The following is a 14,736-nucleotide window of genomic DNA, read 5'->3' on the forward strand; positions in this document are numbered from 1 at the left end:
AAGTTCTTTGGACGATTGCCAATTGAAGCAATCCCCATCCATTGAACATAGTACCTTTCACCAAGGATCGTAACTCTGTCGTGGTGGCCTGGCTTGTGAGTTACTGAGATCCTGGGAATGTTGCTGTCTGAGCTTAACTCCTGGTAGGTCACCCATGGTGGTATGGTCAAATGGGAGCCTGCAGACAAAGATCGATCCAACAAAGTCCTCAAAGGTATATCTGGCAGAACATGGTGATACATCAGAATAGTAGTAAAGATGGAGGAAGCCTGCAGCAGAGAAGGTCCACAGATGGCTTGCACTCCATGCCACAGGACGTTGACCCTGATCTGTCAAGGACTTTCTGCATCTGATTCCCCATGTTAAACAAAGATATGCACAGGCATTTTGCCATAAAGAGAGTAAGGAGAGCATCGTACTTGACTGGAGTGATAGCAGTATTTTTATCACAGTCACTACTGACTTCTCAGTCAGGCTGTTATTAATAATTTGCTGACAGTAACTAATCTCCACCATTTCCATCCTGCTGCCTCCTTCCTCATTCAACTTCCTATTTGTCAGCGTCAGCTATTTAGATCTTCGAGCTGCGAAATAAGCGATCAACTACTGTTAACAGATTCACTACAGGTTGAACAATGTGGATTCTGGTTCTTTTCACCTGTTCCCTGCCCGGTGAGTGACGACCAGTGCTGGACATTGCAGAGAATGGTAAATGCAGGAAATACTCAACAGGTCAGGCTGCACCCATGGGAAAGAAAACAGTGAAAGTTTTGGACCCAAGACCCTTTGACTCTGTTTCACTTCCCAGAGATTCAGCCTGACATACGAGGTATTTCCAGCATGTTCTGTTTTTGTCTCAAATTGCCAACATCTGCTGTTTACTTGTTCATTCAAATGATCTGTGTTAATTTGCATCTGGTGCACCATTTCTGTAGCAGAGATGGTAAAGTATGTGCAGATATGTAAAGATAGAAAATACTCCATAAATAGATTCAACAGTACTGTGGTGTGGAACCACAGACACAATGCTGGAAGAATTGTATCGGTCCAGCAGCATCTATAGAGGCAAAAGGTATTCCAGTTGTATACCCTGTATCGGGGCTGGGGGCGGTGGTGTGGGTTGGCGGGGGGGGGGGGGAGAAACAAAACCCAGCCTGCAGTTGTGAGTGTGCACGGAGGAGAGAAGGAAGCTGAGGACACATCTTGGTCTCCGGCACCAGTGTTTTGAATAATCTTGGCAGAGAGTGATCCTGCCCAGGGAATATTAATTTGGAAAGGTTTGCAGATGTAAGTGCAAAAGCTCCCCTTCCATCCATGAAAGATCATTTTCATGCTGCCTTGTACTCACTAAAATCTGCATAGGAATTATACATGAAAAGTAAGAGGTCTCCGATAGACAGCTGTTCCTGTTATTGAAATGTCTTGTTCTTCAGTTGTTTGTGGTTTGAGGGCTAATCTTGTACTCAGAATCCATTTCCTTCTCATTCTCTTCCTCGAACTGTGAACATTTGATTTACTCATCAGCATCCAGTATTAGAAATAATTTGGAAAACGTTTAGCACGCTTGCAGAAGAGACGGGATGGAATAAGAGATCTCTCATCACTGCCTTCCAATGTGGACTGAACACAGGGGTCCAGCAGAACATTGTGACAAGCAGGATAGTCTGGATAACCTGATTAATTTGGCTATTTGAGTTGACGACCCGGTAAACAAGTGACGCAGAGAAAAAAATGTCTCAAGTTTCTTACGGTCTGATCATTCTCTTTCCTCACCCTTTCCCTCATCGTCCACAGTCTCTTACAATGAAAGAACATTTATCATATACAATGTCACAGAATAAGTCTGTTTGATTCATATTCACCCAGAAACAATGAATGTGTTCACAAGAACAGAATCAACAATCAGACTTTAATTGACTTTAATTGATATATGGACAAGTTGACGAAATTGACCAATTCCGTGATGTCTTTTGACAGACCAATAAACAGTAACTCTGTGGGAAGGACAACTCCCCACCTGTAAGCTTTTAGGAGAATCCAGCTTGATAATATTTCACTGGTTTTCTGGTCCGTTCTGATCAGCGCAATCCAGAAACTCCAGGATCAAGTACTGGTCCAGATTTGGTGCTTTCAAATGGGGAGTCCACTGTGAAAGGTTGTGGGGTTAACCTGTTGGGGCTGTTACATACCCCGTAACTGGGTGTCTAACCAGCAGAGAAAGAAGAATCCATTGGAGTCTGGTGGTACCAAACTAAAGGTGTTTATTAATAAAAATAAGCAAAACCATATCAATAATGCAAATATACACATAAAACCAATTAGCAATAATAAACCTAAAAGTGTAGGAATAATAATAATAAGCAATAATAAACAAGCTCTATTGATGTCTAGGAGTAAATAAATTGTCATAGAAAAGTATAAAGCTCAGTTCAGTTCATGAGTGCTGATGTAGTTATGGTTGTATTGTAATCGTTGGAGAGAGAGAGAGAGAGAGAGAGAGAGAGAGAGAGAGAGAGAGAGAGAGAGAGAGAGAGAGAGAGAGAGCAAGATGTAACAGCTACAGCAGCCAAACCTTCCTTTCATTTCTTAAACTGTTGTATTGTTGTTATGATGGTCATTCAGTTATGACCCCTCTGGTCTTCAGCCAGACCGTTCTTCTGTGGTGGACTCGTCACTCTGGCATGAGTGGACACACATACAAGTCCCCACCGGCCCTGCTGTAACACTGTGAGTTTTACTGACTGATCCCCGGTTCAGTCTCCAAAGCCCCCACCTTTCTGTGGGTTCCAACCCTCAATCAGTGTCCACTGGCGTCTCTGGCGGGTGTCTCTCCAGACCTGTTATTTTATCCCTACTAACGAGGACTCAGCTATCCATCAATCCTGAATGACTGTGTCCATCAAATAAGGCCACTCCTTCAGTCCACTGAGGAATGTTTATGAGCAAACTATTGTCCTTGCAGTGAAACATTAAATAATTCAAAAAGGAGTCACAATACAGTTAATCAGCAATTTCTCCCTCTCTCTTATCTGTCGCCGATGCTCTTGCCTGTTTTTCGTCTCTCTTTCTCGTGGTCAGCATAGCAACAGTAATAGTTTGTGGTTCTCAGGAGGGGGGGTTGGGAATGGTTAACCCTTCATCCCATTGTCCATCAGGTCTATTCATCACTCATAACACCCCCATCTTTCTGGGAATTTTCACCAGGGGGAAAATTAACTAATAAAGCACTGAATTATGGAGTTTTCACAGATAAACAATCAGCAATTACATTGTCACTCCCCTTTACATGTTGTATCTTAATATCAAATTCCTGTAACAACAGACTCCAATTTAATAACCACCTAATTTATTAAATGTTAGCAAAAAAATACGAACGGGGTTGTGTTCTTAGCTTAGGTGTATATTACAAAGCATGAACCAATACATGTGTGATTATAACATAGTACATTACAAAAGTTTGTGCAAATACTAATCTCTATTTTACTTTTAAACTTAACATTCAAACAGCCAATCTTTCATGGTGTTTTTAGCTTTCACATGCTTTGTCAAAATCCCTCAAAACTAGATCCTGTTATTCAAAGTGGCAGTTGGTCAACAGTTGTCCCTTTTCCACTTAACTCTCATGTGGTCAGCTTGCGCACCTGTGCGGAATAGACCTTCACAGATTCCTTTCACAGGAGCTATCTTATCACCAATATTTTCCAAACTAAGCCCATTTGCTGAACTTCAACATAATTCGTTAATTTTAAGCAAGTCATTAATTTTATCTTCAGTATCTTTCATTCTATTTGTTTCCCTTCACATCACCAGCTTTCATTTCATCATTAACTTTTAACACACCTTCTAACACAAACAACTGAGAATTCTAATTTTCCACTGGTACCAAGGTTAACCCTTTCTTCACTGAACCAAGTCCATCTGACCCAAAAGGACTGCATTCTTTTTCAACTAAACCCGATACCTCAGACTTTTCCCGAGTTTCAATACTAGGTTCAGTACCCTGTGCATCCACACCCTTCACATCCGGAACACACTCAAACGGGACATCTACTTCTTCCATGCTTTCAATACCAGTCCGCTTTTCAAATTCTAAGTTCCCCTGATCGTCCCAGTTACTCTCTGGGCAACACCCCTTCGGAGTAAACTCAACCCTGCGGGTTAAAACAACCTCGTCTGCTAACCCAGCAGACTCCCTCAAGGTAGCGGCATCCATTTCATCTTGGACAGCACTTACATCATTATCGGGAACACATTTAAATTCTTCAACTGCAAATTGCTCTGTCAAGCCAGACAAATCATCCGTGTCCAAACCTGGACCTTTTAACTGCCATATCTGTTTCTTTATAAATTCCGTCCTTGTTAATGGTAGATCTACCTCCTCTCCTTTACTCTCCTTAGATCCACTATCCTTTTCCCTCTCATCCAGTAACCCCTTTTCATACAAGGTCGGCAAAAATGTCTCCACTAAATCAAAACTGGACTCATTTAAACTGGCTCCTTTCTTAGCCGCCTTTCTAGACATGCTGCGAGTTATTGCACATGTGGGGTAAATCTTAGAATCTATGTGCGGGTCAGTTTCACTGCTGAACACATGTCACCACCTGCCAGATCGTTAACAAGTAGGACGTCCACGCCGTCCATCGGTAGTTTTGACGTCACCCCTATTTCGACTGGTCCAGATACCAGGTCACATTTCAAAAATATCCTGTGCAAAGGTACGGCCTCGGTTCCTTTTCTGATACCTCTCAACACAGCCTCCCCAGTCTGGGTCTCAGAACCTTCCTTAAAATCAATGACTGACCAGCCCCAGTATCTCTCCAGATCCACACTGGAACTGGGGTTTCTCCTTCCTTCACAGACACCGTCCCTTCCGAGATAAACTTCTCACGCCCCTCATGTGTTCTATCTACCTTTGCCTTCCTCATCGATCTACTGACTGACTCAATGCAACCAGTAGGGATTGCTGTTTCCCCTTTTCCCGTCTCCTTCTTCGGAGAAAAAACACTTAGATGTTATATGACCAGCGTTCCCACAATTATAACAGGTAAAGCTAGGAACCTTCCTGCCAGCTTGCTTTTCCTCCTCCTCACCTTTTCCACTAGCTCCCGGCTTATTCTGTGAGATAGCCAGTGGGCTTTCTCTACTGTCCCTACTGCCTCTCTGGTAACTCTTGTTTGAGGAGAACTTTGACTTGTGGGTCAAGGTGTACTCGTCTGCTAACTTGGCAGTTGCAGACAGAGTCTCTGTCTCCTGCTCATCCAAGTACATCTTCATACCCTCAGGGATACAACTTTTGAACTGCTCTATCAGTATTACCTGTAACAGGTTATCATAATCGTCATCAACCCCTTTAGAGGCACACCAACGCTCACAATATATTTGCATCTCACAGGCAAATTCTAAATACATGTGGTTCCACAGCTTTCTCAGGTTCCGGAACTTCTACCGGTATGCCTCTGGCACCAACTCGTAACTCCTCAGTACAGCCTTTTTTACTTCCCCATAATCCTTAGGTGCATCCATAGACAATGCCGAATACGCTTGCTGAGCCTTCCCCCTAAGTATGCTCTGTACCAGAACAGCCCATTTTCTCTCAGGCCAGTTGTGATTCACATCCACTTTCTCAAAATGAAGGAAGAAGTTATCGACATCCATCTCCTCGAACGGAGGTACCAACTGGAACTCCCGACCAATCTTGAACCCCTCATTTGGGTCTGCCACCCGGTCTCTTCCCTGCTGTGCCTTTATTTCCAGCGCATGCTGCCTCTCTTTCTTCCTTTCCTCCATCTGCCTTTCAGCTTCTTCCTTCTTCCTTTCAGCCTCCTTTTTCCTCCTTTCAGCATCCACTCATCGCCCTGCAGCTTCTCACTCTGCTTCCAGCTGCCTTATCTGAAGTTCATGCTTCCTCTTCTCCTTTTCTTCAGCCAGCCTTAATTTTTCCATCTCTAACTGAACATCCCCCTCGGCTGGTTTCCTCTCAGGGAACAGGTCCAATACATCTGGTGTGAACACACCCTTAGATACATAATGTATAGCTATTTCTCTCTGTATATCCACCTTTCTCATAGACAATTTCACCTCTGGGAGATCTAATCGTTTCACAACATTCACCAATTCAGCCTTCCTGCCCCCAGAGTCAGGTCTTTTAAAAATTTAACAATGTCCGTCCCTGATCGTTTCCCATCTCACAACCAGATCAGATAAGGGACTTTTATCCCGAATCACTGGCCCTATTTACTAATCAAATCCCGGTCGAGCCCCCAATTTGTTACGTACCCCGTAACTGGGTGTCCGTTGGAGAAGAATCCGTTGGAGTGTGGTGGTACCAAACTAAAGGTGTTTATTAATAAAAATAAACAAAACCATATCAATAATGCAAATATACATATAGAACCAGTTAGCAGTAATAAACCTAAAAGTGTAGGAATAATAATAATAAGTAATAATAAACAAGCTCTATCGATGTCTAGGGGTAAATAAATTGTCATAGAAATGTATAAAGTTCAGTTCAGTTCATGAGTGCTGATGTAGTTATGGTTGTTGTATTTTAATCATTGGAGAGAGAGAGAGAGTGAGAGAGCGAGCGAGATGTAACAGCTACAGCAGCCAAATCTTCCTTTCATTTCGTAAACTGTTGTATCATTGTTATGATGGTCATTCAGCTATGACCCCTCTGGTCTTCAGCCAGACTGTTCTTCTCTGGTAGACTCGTCACTCTGGCATGAGTGGACACACATACAAGTCCCCACCGGCCCTGCTGTAACACTGTGAGTTTTACTGACTGATCCCCGGTTCAGTCTCCAAAGCCCCCACCTTTCTGTGGGTTCCAACCCTCAATCAGTGTCCACTGGCGTCTCTGGCGGGTGTCTCTCCAGACCTGTTATTTTATCCCTACTAACGAGGACTCAGCTATCCATCAATCCTGAATGACTGTGTCCATCAAATAAGGCCACTCCTTCAGTCCACTGAGGAATGTTTATGAGCAAATTATTGTCCTTGCAGCGAAACAGTAAATAATTCAAAAAGGAGTCACAATACAGTTAATCAGCAATTTCCCCCTCTCTCTTATCTGTTGCCGATGTTCTTGCCTGTTTTTCGTCTCTCTTTCTCATGGTCAACATAGCAACAGTAATAGTTCGTGGTTCTCAGGAGGGGGGGGGGGTTGGGAATGGTTAACCCATTGTCCATCAGGTCTGTTCATCACTCCTAACAGGTCTAACTCATCTTGCTCACAAGCTTGTTCAGCAACAAGTGATATACTTGCTTTCCGCATGTGATCTAGATGTTGGTGGCATACACTACCATCCTCAAGCGCTCAGGTAAACTATTGGCACTCTTACACCACAACTTCTTCTTTCATCCATGTTCAGCTCTCAGGAGTTGGGTGAACATAAACTGGCACTCCCTCCTCAAAGTTATGATGTTCTGTATTTGAATCATACCACACTTTCCTTCTGTTGTCTGTGTCTTACTCAGTTTTCCACATCAAGGCACAACAAATCCAATTGGGACTGCAACCTGTGACCTATCAATAGCCCAGATGAAACATCTGGTGGTTTGTAGAGTTATCAGGTACCTGCAAAAAACTGTTGATGCTGGTGTGTATTCAACTTTTGTATCCCTTGCTTGACAGTCTGAACAGCTCTCTCAGCCATACCGTTTGATGCTGGGTGACGGGGGGGGGGGGCGAACGTTGCAATCAAATTCCATTGTTCTGTAAAAAATAGTTCGAATTCCTCACTTGTGAACATGGGACCATTGTCATAGACCACAGTATAGAGGATTATATGTGTACCTAATAGTAGCATAAAATGTTTATCGTTGTGCCTGATCGAAGTCATCACCGCTTTGGCATCATTCCATTTAGAATGCGCATCGAAGACTACCAATGGCATCTGACTGTCCAATGGACCTGCGCAGTCTACGTTTGAACATGTCCAAGGTTTGGTAAGACTTGCCTGAGAAAGTGGAGTAATCAGATGCTGGAGACAAACAATATTCATTTTATATTTAGATATTCCATTCAGCCGTGATGTTGGCATCTAGTTTACTGCTTCAGAGTTTCAGTAGATGGCGCTGTTTGGCCTCGTGTTTTTGTTTTATTTTCCCTTAAGATGTTTGTGTTAAAGTCTGCAAACTATTGGCATGCTTCAGTCTCTCTCTCTCTCTCTCCACACTTGTGTGATATCTGAATGCAGTCACACCCCAAACACAGTTGGTCTGATTGGTGTCAGTGGTTGCATAATCAGGATTTATGATATGTTCTAGCTGCTGATATGACCATCTACCACCTGCTCCCATTGCTTCACATGACTCTGACTGAGGGTTGCTAAGCCGGTGTTACACCTTGCCCAAGGGTGACCTTCACAAGGTGTCAGAGGTAAGGAGCATCTTACACTTCCTTTAGTGGAGAGGTATCTCCACCCCAGCACCAGTGTAGTAATAGATAAGCAAACACAAGGATACTGAGGAATGTGAGGATCATGGGGACCTTGTTGAGTATGATCACTGATCATTGAGTGTGACTGAAGATGTAAATAAGTTGATTAGAAAGGCAGACATAACAGTTTCCTTTATTTGCAGATTCCAAGGATATAGAGACAGTGCAGTTCTGCCCATGGCTTGAACACTGTGGTCATTTGTGATCACCACATTACCAGAAAGACAAGAAAGTACTGGGGAGACTGCTGCCTGGGACTGAGTGATTCACTCGTTGGATTGACTGGATGGGCTGGGGTTAATTTATCTGAAACTAAACAGGCAAAGAGGAGACTTAATTGAGTTGTGAAAAATTATAAAGGGCATCAAAAGTATGAACAGGAATAATTTTGATCACTTAGATGAGGTGTTAAAAATAGGGGTCTTGGGTTAAAAGTTAACAGTTGTTAGGATTAGAGGGGGATTGAGGAGAACACTTTTCTCCCAGGTAGGAGTAGTAACTCGACTCAAGTGTGTCTGTTGGTGGGTCCTCAGGTGACTGCAGTATCCACATCATCACAATTCTGACCCCTACACCACTTGCTGTGACCATCTGGCATGGTGTGCTGGATTGCCTTAATGGAGGACACCTGTGCAGGATTTTGTTTAATGTAGGGAGGTTGATGAATGGGCAGCCACAACTTGGTCCTTGACAGATTTTGGTTTGGGTCCAATAGCATGGAATGCAAGATGACTGGGGGACCCTTCACTGCTTCATCCTTCCTCTGCCTTCTCTGCCATTGTGATGTCTAATCTTCCATTAGTTAAGCTGAGGTCTTACTTGGATTGTTTTGTTGTCTGGATCCCCCCATTGATCCTTCCACCAATGGAGCTACAGTCTGGACAACATCACTCACAGGTCTCTCCACCATGAAAAGGTGATAATCCACGGAGAAGTGAGGAAGTGGTGCAGTTCTGGATCTCACTTCCTGAAGGGTTTGTAGAGGCTGGAACTCTCGGCGCAACAAGGGAGGCTGGAAGGTGTATTTGAGGAGGCTTCACCTGCTAGGCAGAGGACCCAGGGAAGACCAGAACAGTTAGAGCTTTTTCAACCAGTAATGAATGAAGGGCTGAACAGCCTCCTATGTTGTAAATTCTATGACCCTGACATGGAAAACAGAAGTGGAATTGGATATTTTATTTTTATTGACAGGAAATTCTGATGACATATGTCAGATTCCTTTTTTGCGAAGTTACGAAACAAGAATGTGTGAGGATTATTGTGGGGTTTAACATTTTCTGCATATATAGTACTTTCACATTGCCCTCAAATTTCAAGTGAATATAAATAAACTATTTTTCAGATCACATCAACTTTCATACTACAATGAAATCATCATGAAACAGTTGGACAGAATGCATTACTTCTACAATATGAGTAAATTTAAGTAAATCCCTTGTACTGAGATTTTATCTGCTGTAGAGAATCACACAGCACTAACTGGATAGATCCACTTCAAATAACATCTAAAGTTCTAACCAGGTTAACAATGATATTGTGGATTTAAAACCCCAGGGAATCTATAGATGCTGGAAATTCAGAACAACAAACAAAAATGCTGAAGGAATTCAGCCAGTCACACAGTATCTATGGAAATGAAAAAGCAGTTAAGGTTTCAGGCAGAGACACTTTTACAGAACTGGATTATAATGAAATATTGTGATATATTGTGAAAAACTTCCTCAACTTCATCACTTCTTCTCTTCCGCGATATTACCTTTTACTTCTTCTCAGTTGCTTATCACCTCCCCCTGGGTTCTCTCCCACCCCCTTTCTCCTATGGGTCCACTCTCTTCTCCAATCAGATTCTTTCCTCTCCAGTCCTCTGTCTTTACAACCCTCCTGGTTTCACCTATCATCTTCGAGATATCCTTCTTTCCCTCCCCACCCCACATTTTTTTCTGGTGTCTTTCCTCCTTCCTGCCGTCCTGAAGAAATGTCTTGCCCCAAAACATTGACTGTTAATTCAATTCCATAGATTCTCTCACCTGCTGAGCTCCTCCAATGTTTTGTGTATGTTGTTTTGGAATTCCAGTATCTGCAGAATTTCCTGTGTTCATGTATTGTGGAAGTGGTAACTTCCGTTAGCTGAGAAGGTGAGTGAAGGGATGCAGGTTAGAGGTAATGGAGCCCATAAGGGGAGATATATGTGACCTGTTCAAATTTTGTCTGATATAATTCTATAAGAATACTTGAGCAAATCACACAGACCATATGCTGTCAAAATGGATTTGACTTCAGTCAAGAACAGAGCTGACATGGATTTTATCACTGTGATAAACTCCATATCACCACAGTGCATGAATGTGTCATTCCAATCAGCTGTTGTTCCCCCCTTTAATATTGAACTGTTGTAAAGTGAAATCCCATCATAGCTCTTGAAATTGCACTGACCAATGGAATGTATTGCAGAAGAGGTGAGTTTTAAATTTTGCTTCAAGGAACTGACACAGACTTCAGAGGGAATGAAGCCATGTTTTGGATGCTGAGTTTGCATGAAAATCCCCTTTTTACATCACATCTGTTCCCTGCTTTGTTATTTCCTCAGTGGCAGGTTCTCCAAAACAGATTTGTCTGACTTAACACCAAGACAGATCCAGAAGGATGTACAAATCCATGAAGGCAGCAACACCTACAGATGTAATATCAGTGGTAAAACAGGTTTCAGTGTGGACTTCAGACTGAAAAATGTCAGAAAAGCATCTAGTATAAAACTTTGCTTAATCCACTTTTGGAGGATGTGGGTAGTTCTGGTTGCTGCATAACAGGAAGTATGTGGAGCCTTTGGAGTTGCTGAAGAAGAGATTCATCTGCTTATATTCTAGGTGATAGATTTATAGGGTGGGCACAGAGTAGAGGGAGATGGAGTAGGAGGGCTTTGGCTCAGTGGGCTTAGGCGATAAGGAGTCGAAGCGAGGTAAGTTACTTGGGAGGAATAAGAAGTATGTCTGTGTGGCTGGTGTTCTGTACTGGGTGTCAGTTGTAGGATATCCAGTAGACTCCCAGCCTCCTGCACGGCTACATTTGTTGAGCTGCAGCTCCTTAGGGAGTGCGTAATGGAACTGGAGGTGCAGCTCAATGACCTTCTCCTGTTCAGGGAAAGTGAGGAGGTGTTAGAGTGGAGATATAGGCAGGTAGTCACACTGGGGCCTCGGGAGACATATAAGTGTGTAACAGTCATGAAAGGAAAGGGCAAGAGTCAGATACTAGGGAGACCCCAGTGGCTGTCACTCTTAACAATAAGTGCTCCTGTTTGAGTACTGTTGGCGGGGAAGATGACCAAACTGCAGGAAGCAACAGGGGCAATGCCTCTGACACAGTGTCTGGCCCTTTGGCTCAGAAGGGAAGGGAAAGAAAGTGGATGGCAGCAGTGATAGGGAACTCTATAGTTAGGGGGTCAGACAGGCGATTCTCTGGATGCAGGAAAGACACACGAATGGTAGTTTGCCTCCCAGATGCCAGGGTCCGGGATGTTTCTGATTGCATCCACCATATCCTGGTGGGAAGGTGATTAGCCACAGGTCGTGGTACACACTGGTACCAACAACAGAGGTAGAAGGGAGGTGGTCCTGAAAACAGACCACAGGGAGTTAGGAAAGAAGCTGAGAATCAGGACCTCAAAAGTAGTAATCTTGGAATTACTGCCTGTGCCACGTGCCACTGGACATGACCTGGTTCTATTTTCACTGTTATGTTCAAAAATATTTGTTTGCATTGAATTGTTCCTTTCATCTCAAATCTGAAAATGCCTCCCTCAGTTTCAGGTGCATTGTGGGCAGAGCAGTATGTAAGAGGAGTTGTGGGAAGAGCGATCAGAATTGATTGTCACCATGAAGCGAATTACCGCTCACACGCAAAGTACTGGTGCCATGGATGGACTGTCCAATGTTCAGTTTTAGTGAAAACAAATTGGCAACATGGATGGAGTGGACGAGTGTCAATCACAGATAACCCGGAACGGGGAATATTTACTGTTACTATGAAGGATCTTCATTCTGGAGATACAGGATGGTACAGCTGTGGAATTTCAACACAAGGGACCGATCCGATGTTTAATGTACATCTACAAGTATCTGATGGTAGGTTTCTCAGTGATTGACTTTGTCCCTTCCATAAAGTAAGTGTCCAGAGTCTGTCCAACCCTCAATATCTCTGCATTCATATCAGTGCCAAATGCTCCCTGCGATATGGTAGGTCATTGGATCCAGTCACATATTAATTATCTCCTGAAAACCACCAAACAGATATCTCACATTACTGTAGAATTATAAGACCAGTTTTCATTAGGAGATTTAATTTACATCTCCAAGTAAAGTAAATATTTCATGATCTTGGTACCCACCCTGTTCATCCCTCACTATCTCTGCATTAACATCAATGCCACATGTTTCCTTCACTAAACCCAGTCACAATATCATTTTATCCTGAAAGGCAGCAAACACGTGACAGATATCTCACATTACTGTCTTTAAACAAGCAGGGACCGCTTTATTTGGTACCTCCTGTACCTAATAAAGTGGCCAATGATTGGATATTCCTGGTCTTCTGCTTCTGTGGCCCATCCTCTTGAAGGTTCGATATGTTGTATTTCCAGATGCTCTTCTACATACCACTGTCATAACACATGGTTATTTGAATTCCTGTCAACTTTCTGTCAGCTTGAACCAATCTGGCCTTTCTCCTCTGATCTCTCTCTTTAACAAGGTATCTTGTTCACAGAATTGCCGCTCACTGGATTTTTTTATGTTGTTCACATCATTCTCTGTAAACTCTAGAGACCTTTGTGGGTGAAAAATCCCAGAAGATTAGTAGTTTCTGAGATTATCTAATGACAGCATCTGGCCCCAACAATTATTTCATGGTCAAAGTCACTTAGATTACCTTCCTTCCTCATTCTCATGTCTGGCCTAAACAAAGACAGAACCTCTTGCCTACGTCTACATCCTTATATGGACTGTATTGCTGCCACATGATTGACTAATTAGATATTTGCATTAATGAGCAGGTGAACAGGTGTATGTAATAAAGTGGCAGAAGAGTGTTTGATTTTCAGATGTTCATTCAGTGTCTGAATGTTTAATTGTTTCCTGCAGAACCCGTATCTGTTCCTGTGCTTCGATACCTGTCACCAGCAAGTGTCTCACGTCTCGGGGGCTCAGTGTCAGTTTCCTGTGAGTCCCTCCAGGGATCCCTTCCCATTCAGTACAGCTGGTATGAACAAACCTCATCTGGGTATTACAAGATCTCAGACACCAATGAACTGGCTCTGCATTGTCAATCATTCAACCACAAGCACCATCAATATTACTGCAGTGCCTCGAATCAGCTTGGAGCAAGATCCAGTGGAATAGTTAAAGTGACAGTCTTCAACAACAGAGAAATCTGCAGTTATGTGACAGAAATCAATGACACCAGTAAGTCCTCCTTTCAAAGGAGGAAACATTTAAATGTTTCTTTTTGTAACTCTGTTACTGCTGCTCTTATACTTCTAGTGTGGGTACAGAACTTCTTTACATTTGTAGAAGCTACTCATTGCAGCCTCCATGGGGTAGAAATAAAGTGCAGTGAACAGTTAAGTCCATCACTTCCTCAATGAAGATGTGGATCATCTCGAACAAATTTGGAATTGCACATTCAGACAAATTGATAGCATTCCCTTCATACTTCTGGCTTCCGCTTTGAAAAGGCCAGAATCAGTTTTGAGTTGTGAGACAATGACACCCATAAAAACAAAAGGAAGGACAGGTCTGCAGGTAGATTGTGACCAGGACCAGATGGACTGCACCCCGCCATACTGAAAGACTTTGTGGTGGCATTAGTGATAAGAACTAGATTCTGGAATGTTCTGGAGGACTGCAAATTTGAAAGTGTCATTCCACTCTTTAAGCAGGAAGGGAGGCAAAAAAAAAATTATAGACCAATTAGCATGACATCAGTGGTTGGGAAGATGTTGGAGTCCATTATTAAGAACACGTTTTTTCTTCACAAATATCCATGAAAACAGAGGGGTGGCCCAAAGAATGAATGATAATTAAACACTGGAACCCCAAAGTCCCACCCCCCATCTCCCCACTCCGATACACAAGCAGTGGCAAGGCAATGACCCCCTACCCCACACAAGTTAAAAAAAGCACCAGCAGCCTCCACCGGGCACTCAAGCACGCAGCAAAGTATCAATAAAGACACAGACTTGCAGAACCCCAAAGACTACTCGTTCACCTAGCTATTCAATTCACTGCAGGGTCTCTCTCTCGCTA

The 14,736-nt window shown here is 43.0% G+C and overlaps 1 protein-coding gene across 2 annotated transcripts in view; it reads left to right on the forward strand.

Moving 5' to 3' along the window:
* Positions 1-571: 571 nt before the first annotated feature.
* The window catches only part of LOC132381030 (polymeric immunoglobulin receptor-like), a 50,421-nt gene continuing 36,256 nt past the window's right edge, over positions 572-14,736 (forward strand). Inside the window, exons 1-3 of one of the 2 annotated variants that reach the window (XM_059950138.1) lie at positions 572-672; positions 12,238-12,558; positions 13,573-13,893. In XM_059950138.1, the coding sequence (XP_059806121.1) occupies positions 636-672; positions 12,238-12,558; positions 13,573-13,893 (679 nt within the window). In that variant the 5' untranslated portion in view covers positions 572-635. The remainder of the gene's footprint in view (positions 673-12,237; positions 12,559-13,572; positions 13,894-14,736) is intronic. The other variant, XM_059950137.1, reaches the window with a different exon arrangement.

The sequence above is a fragment of the Hypanus sabinus genome, chromosome 25 (assembly GCF_030144855.1).
Source record: "Hypanus sabinus isolate sHypSab1 chromosome 25, sHypSab1.hap1, whole genome shotgun sequence".
Lineage (NCBI taxonomy): Eukaryota > Metazoa > Chordata > Chondrichthyes > Myliobatiformes > Dasyatidae > Hypanus > Hypanus sabinus.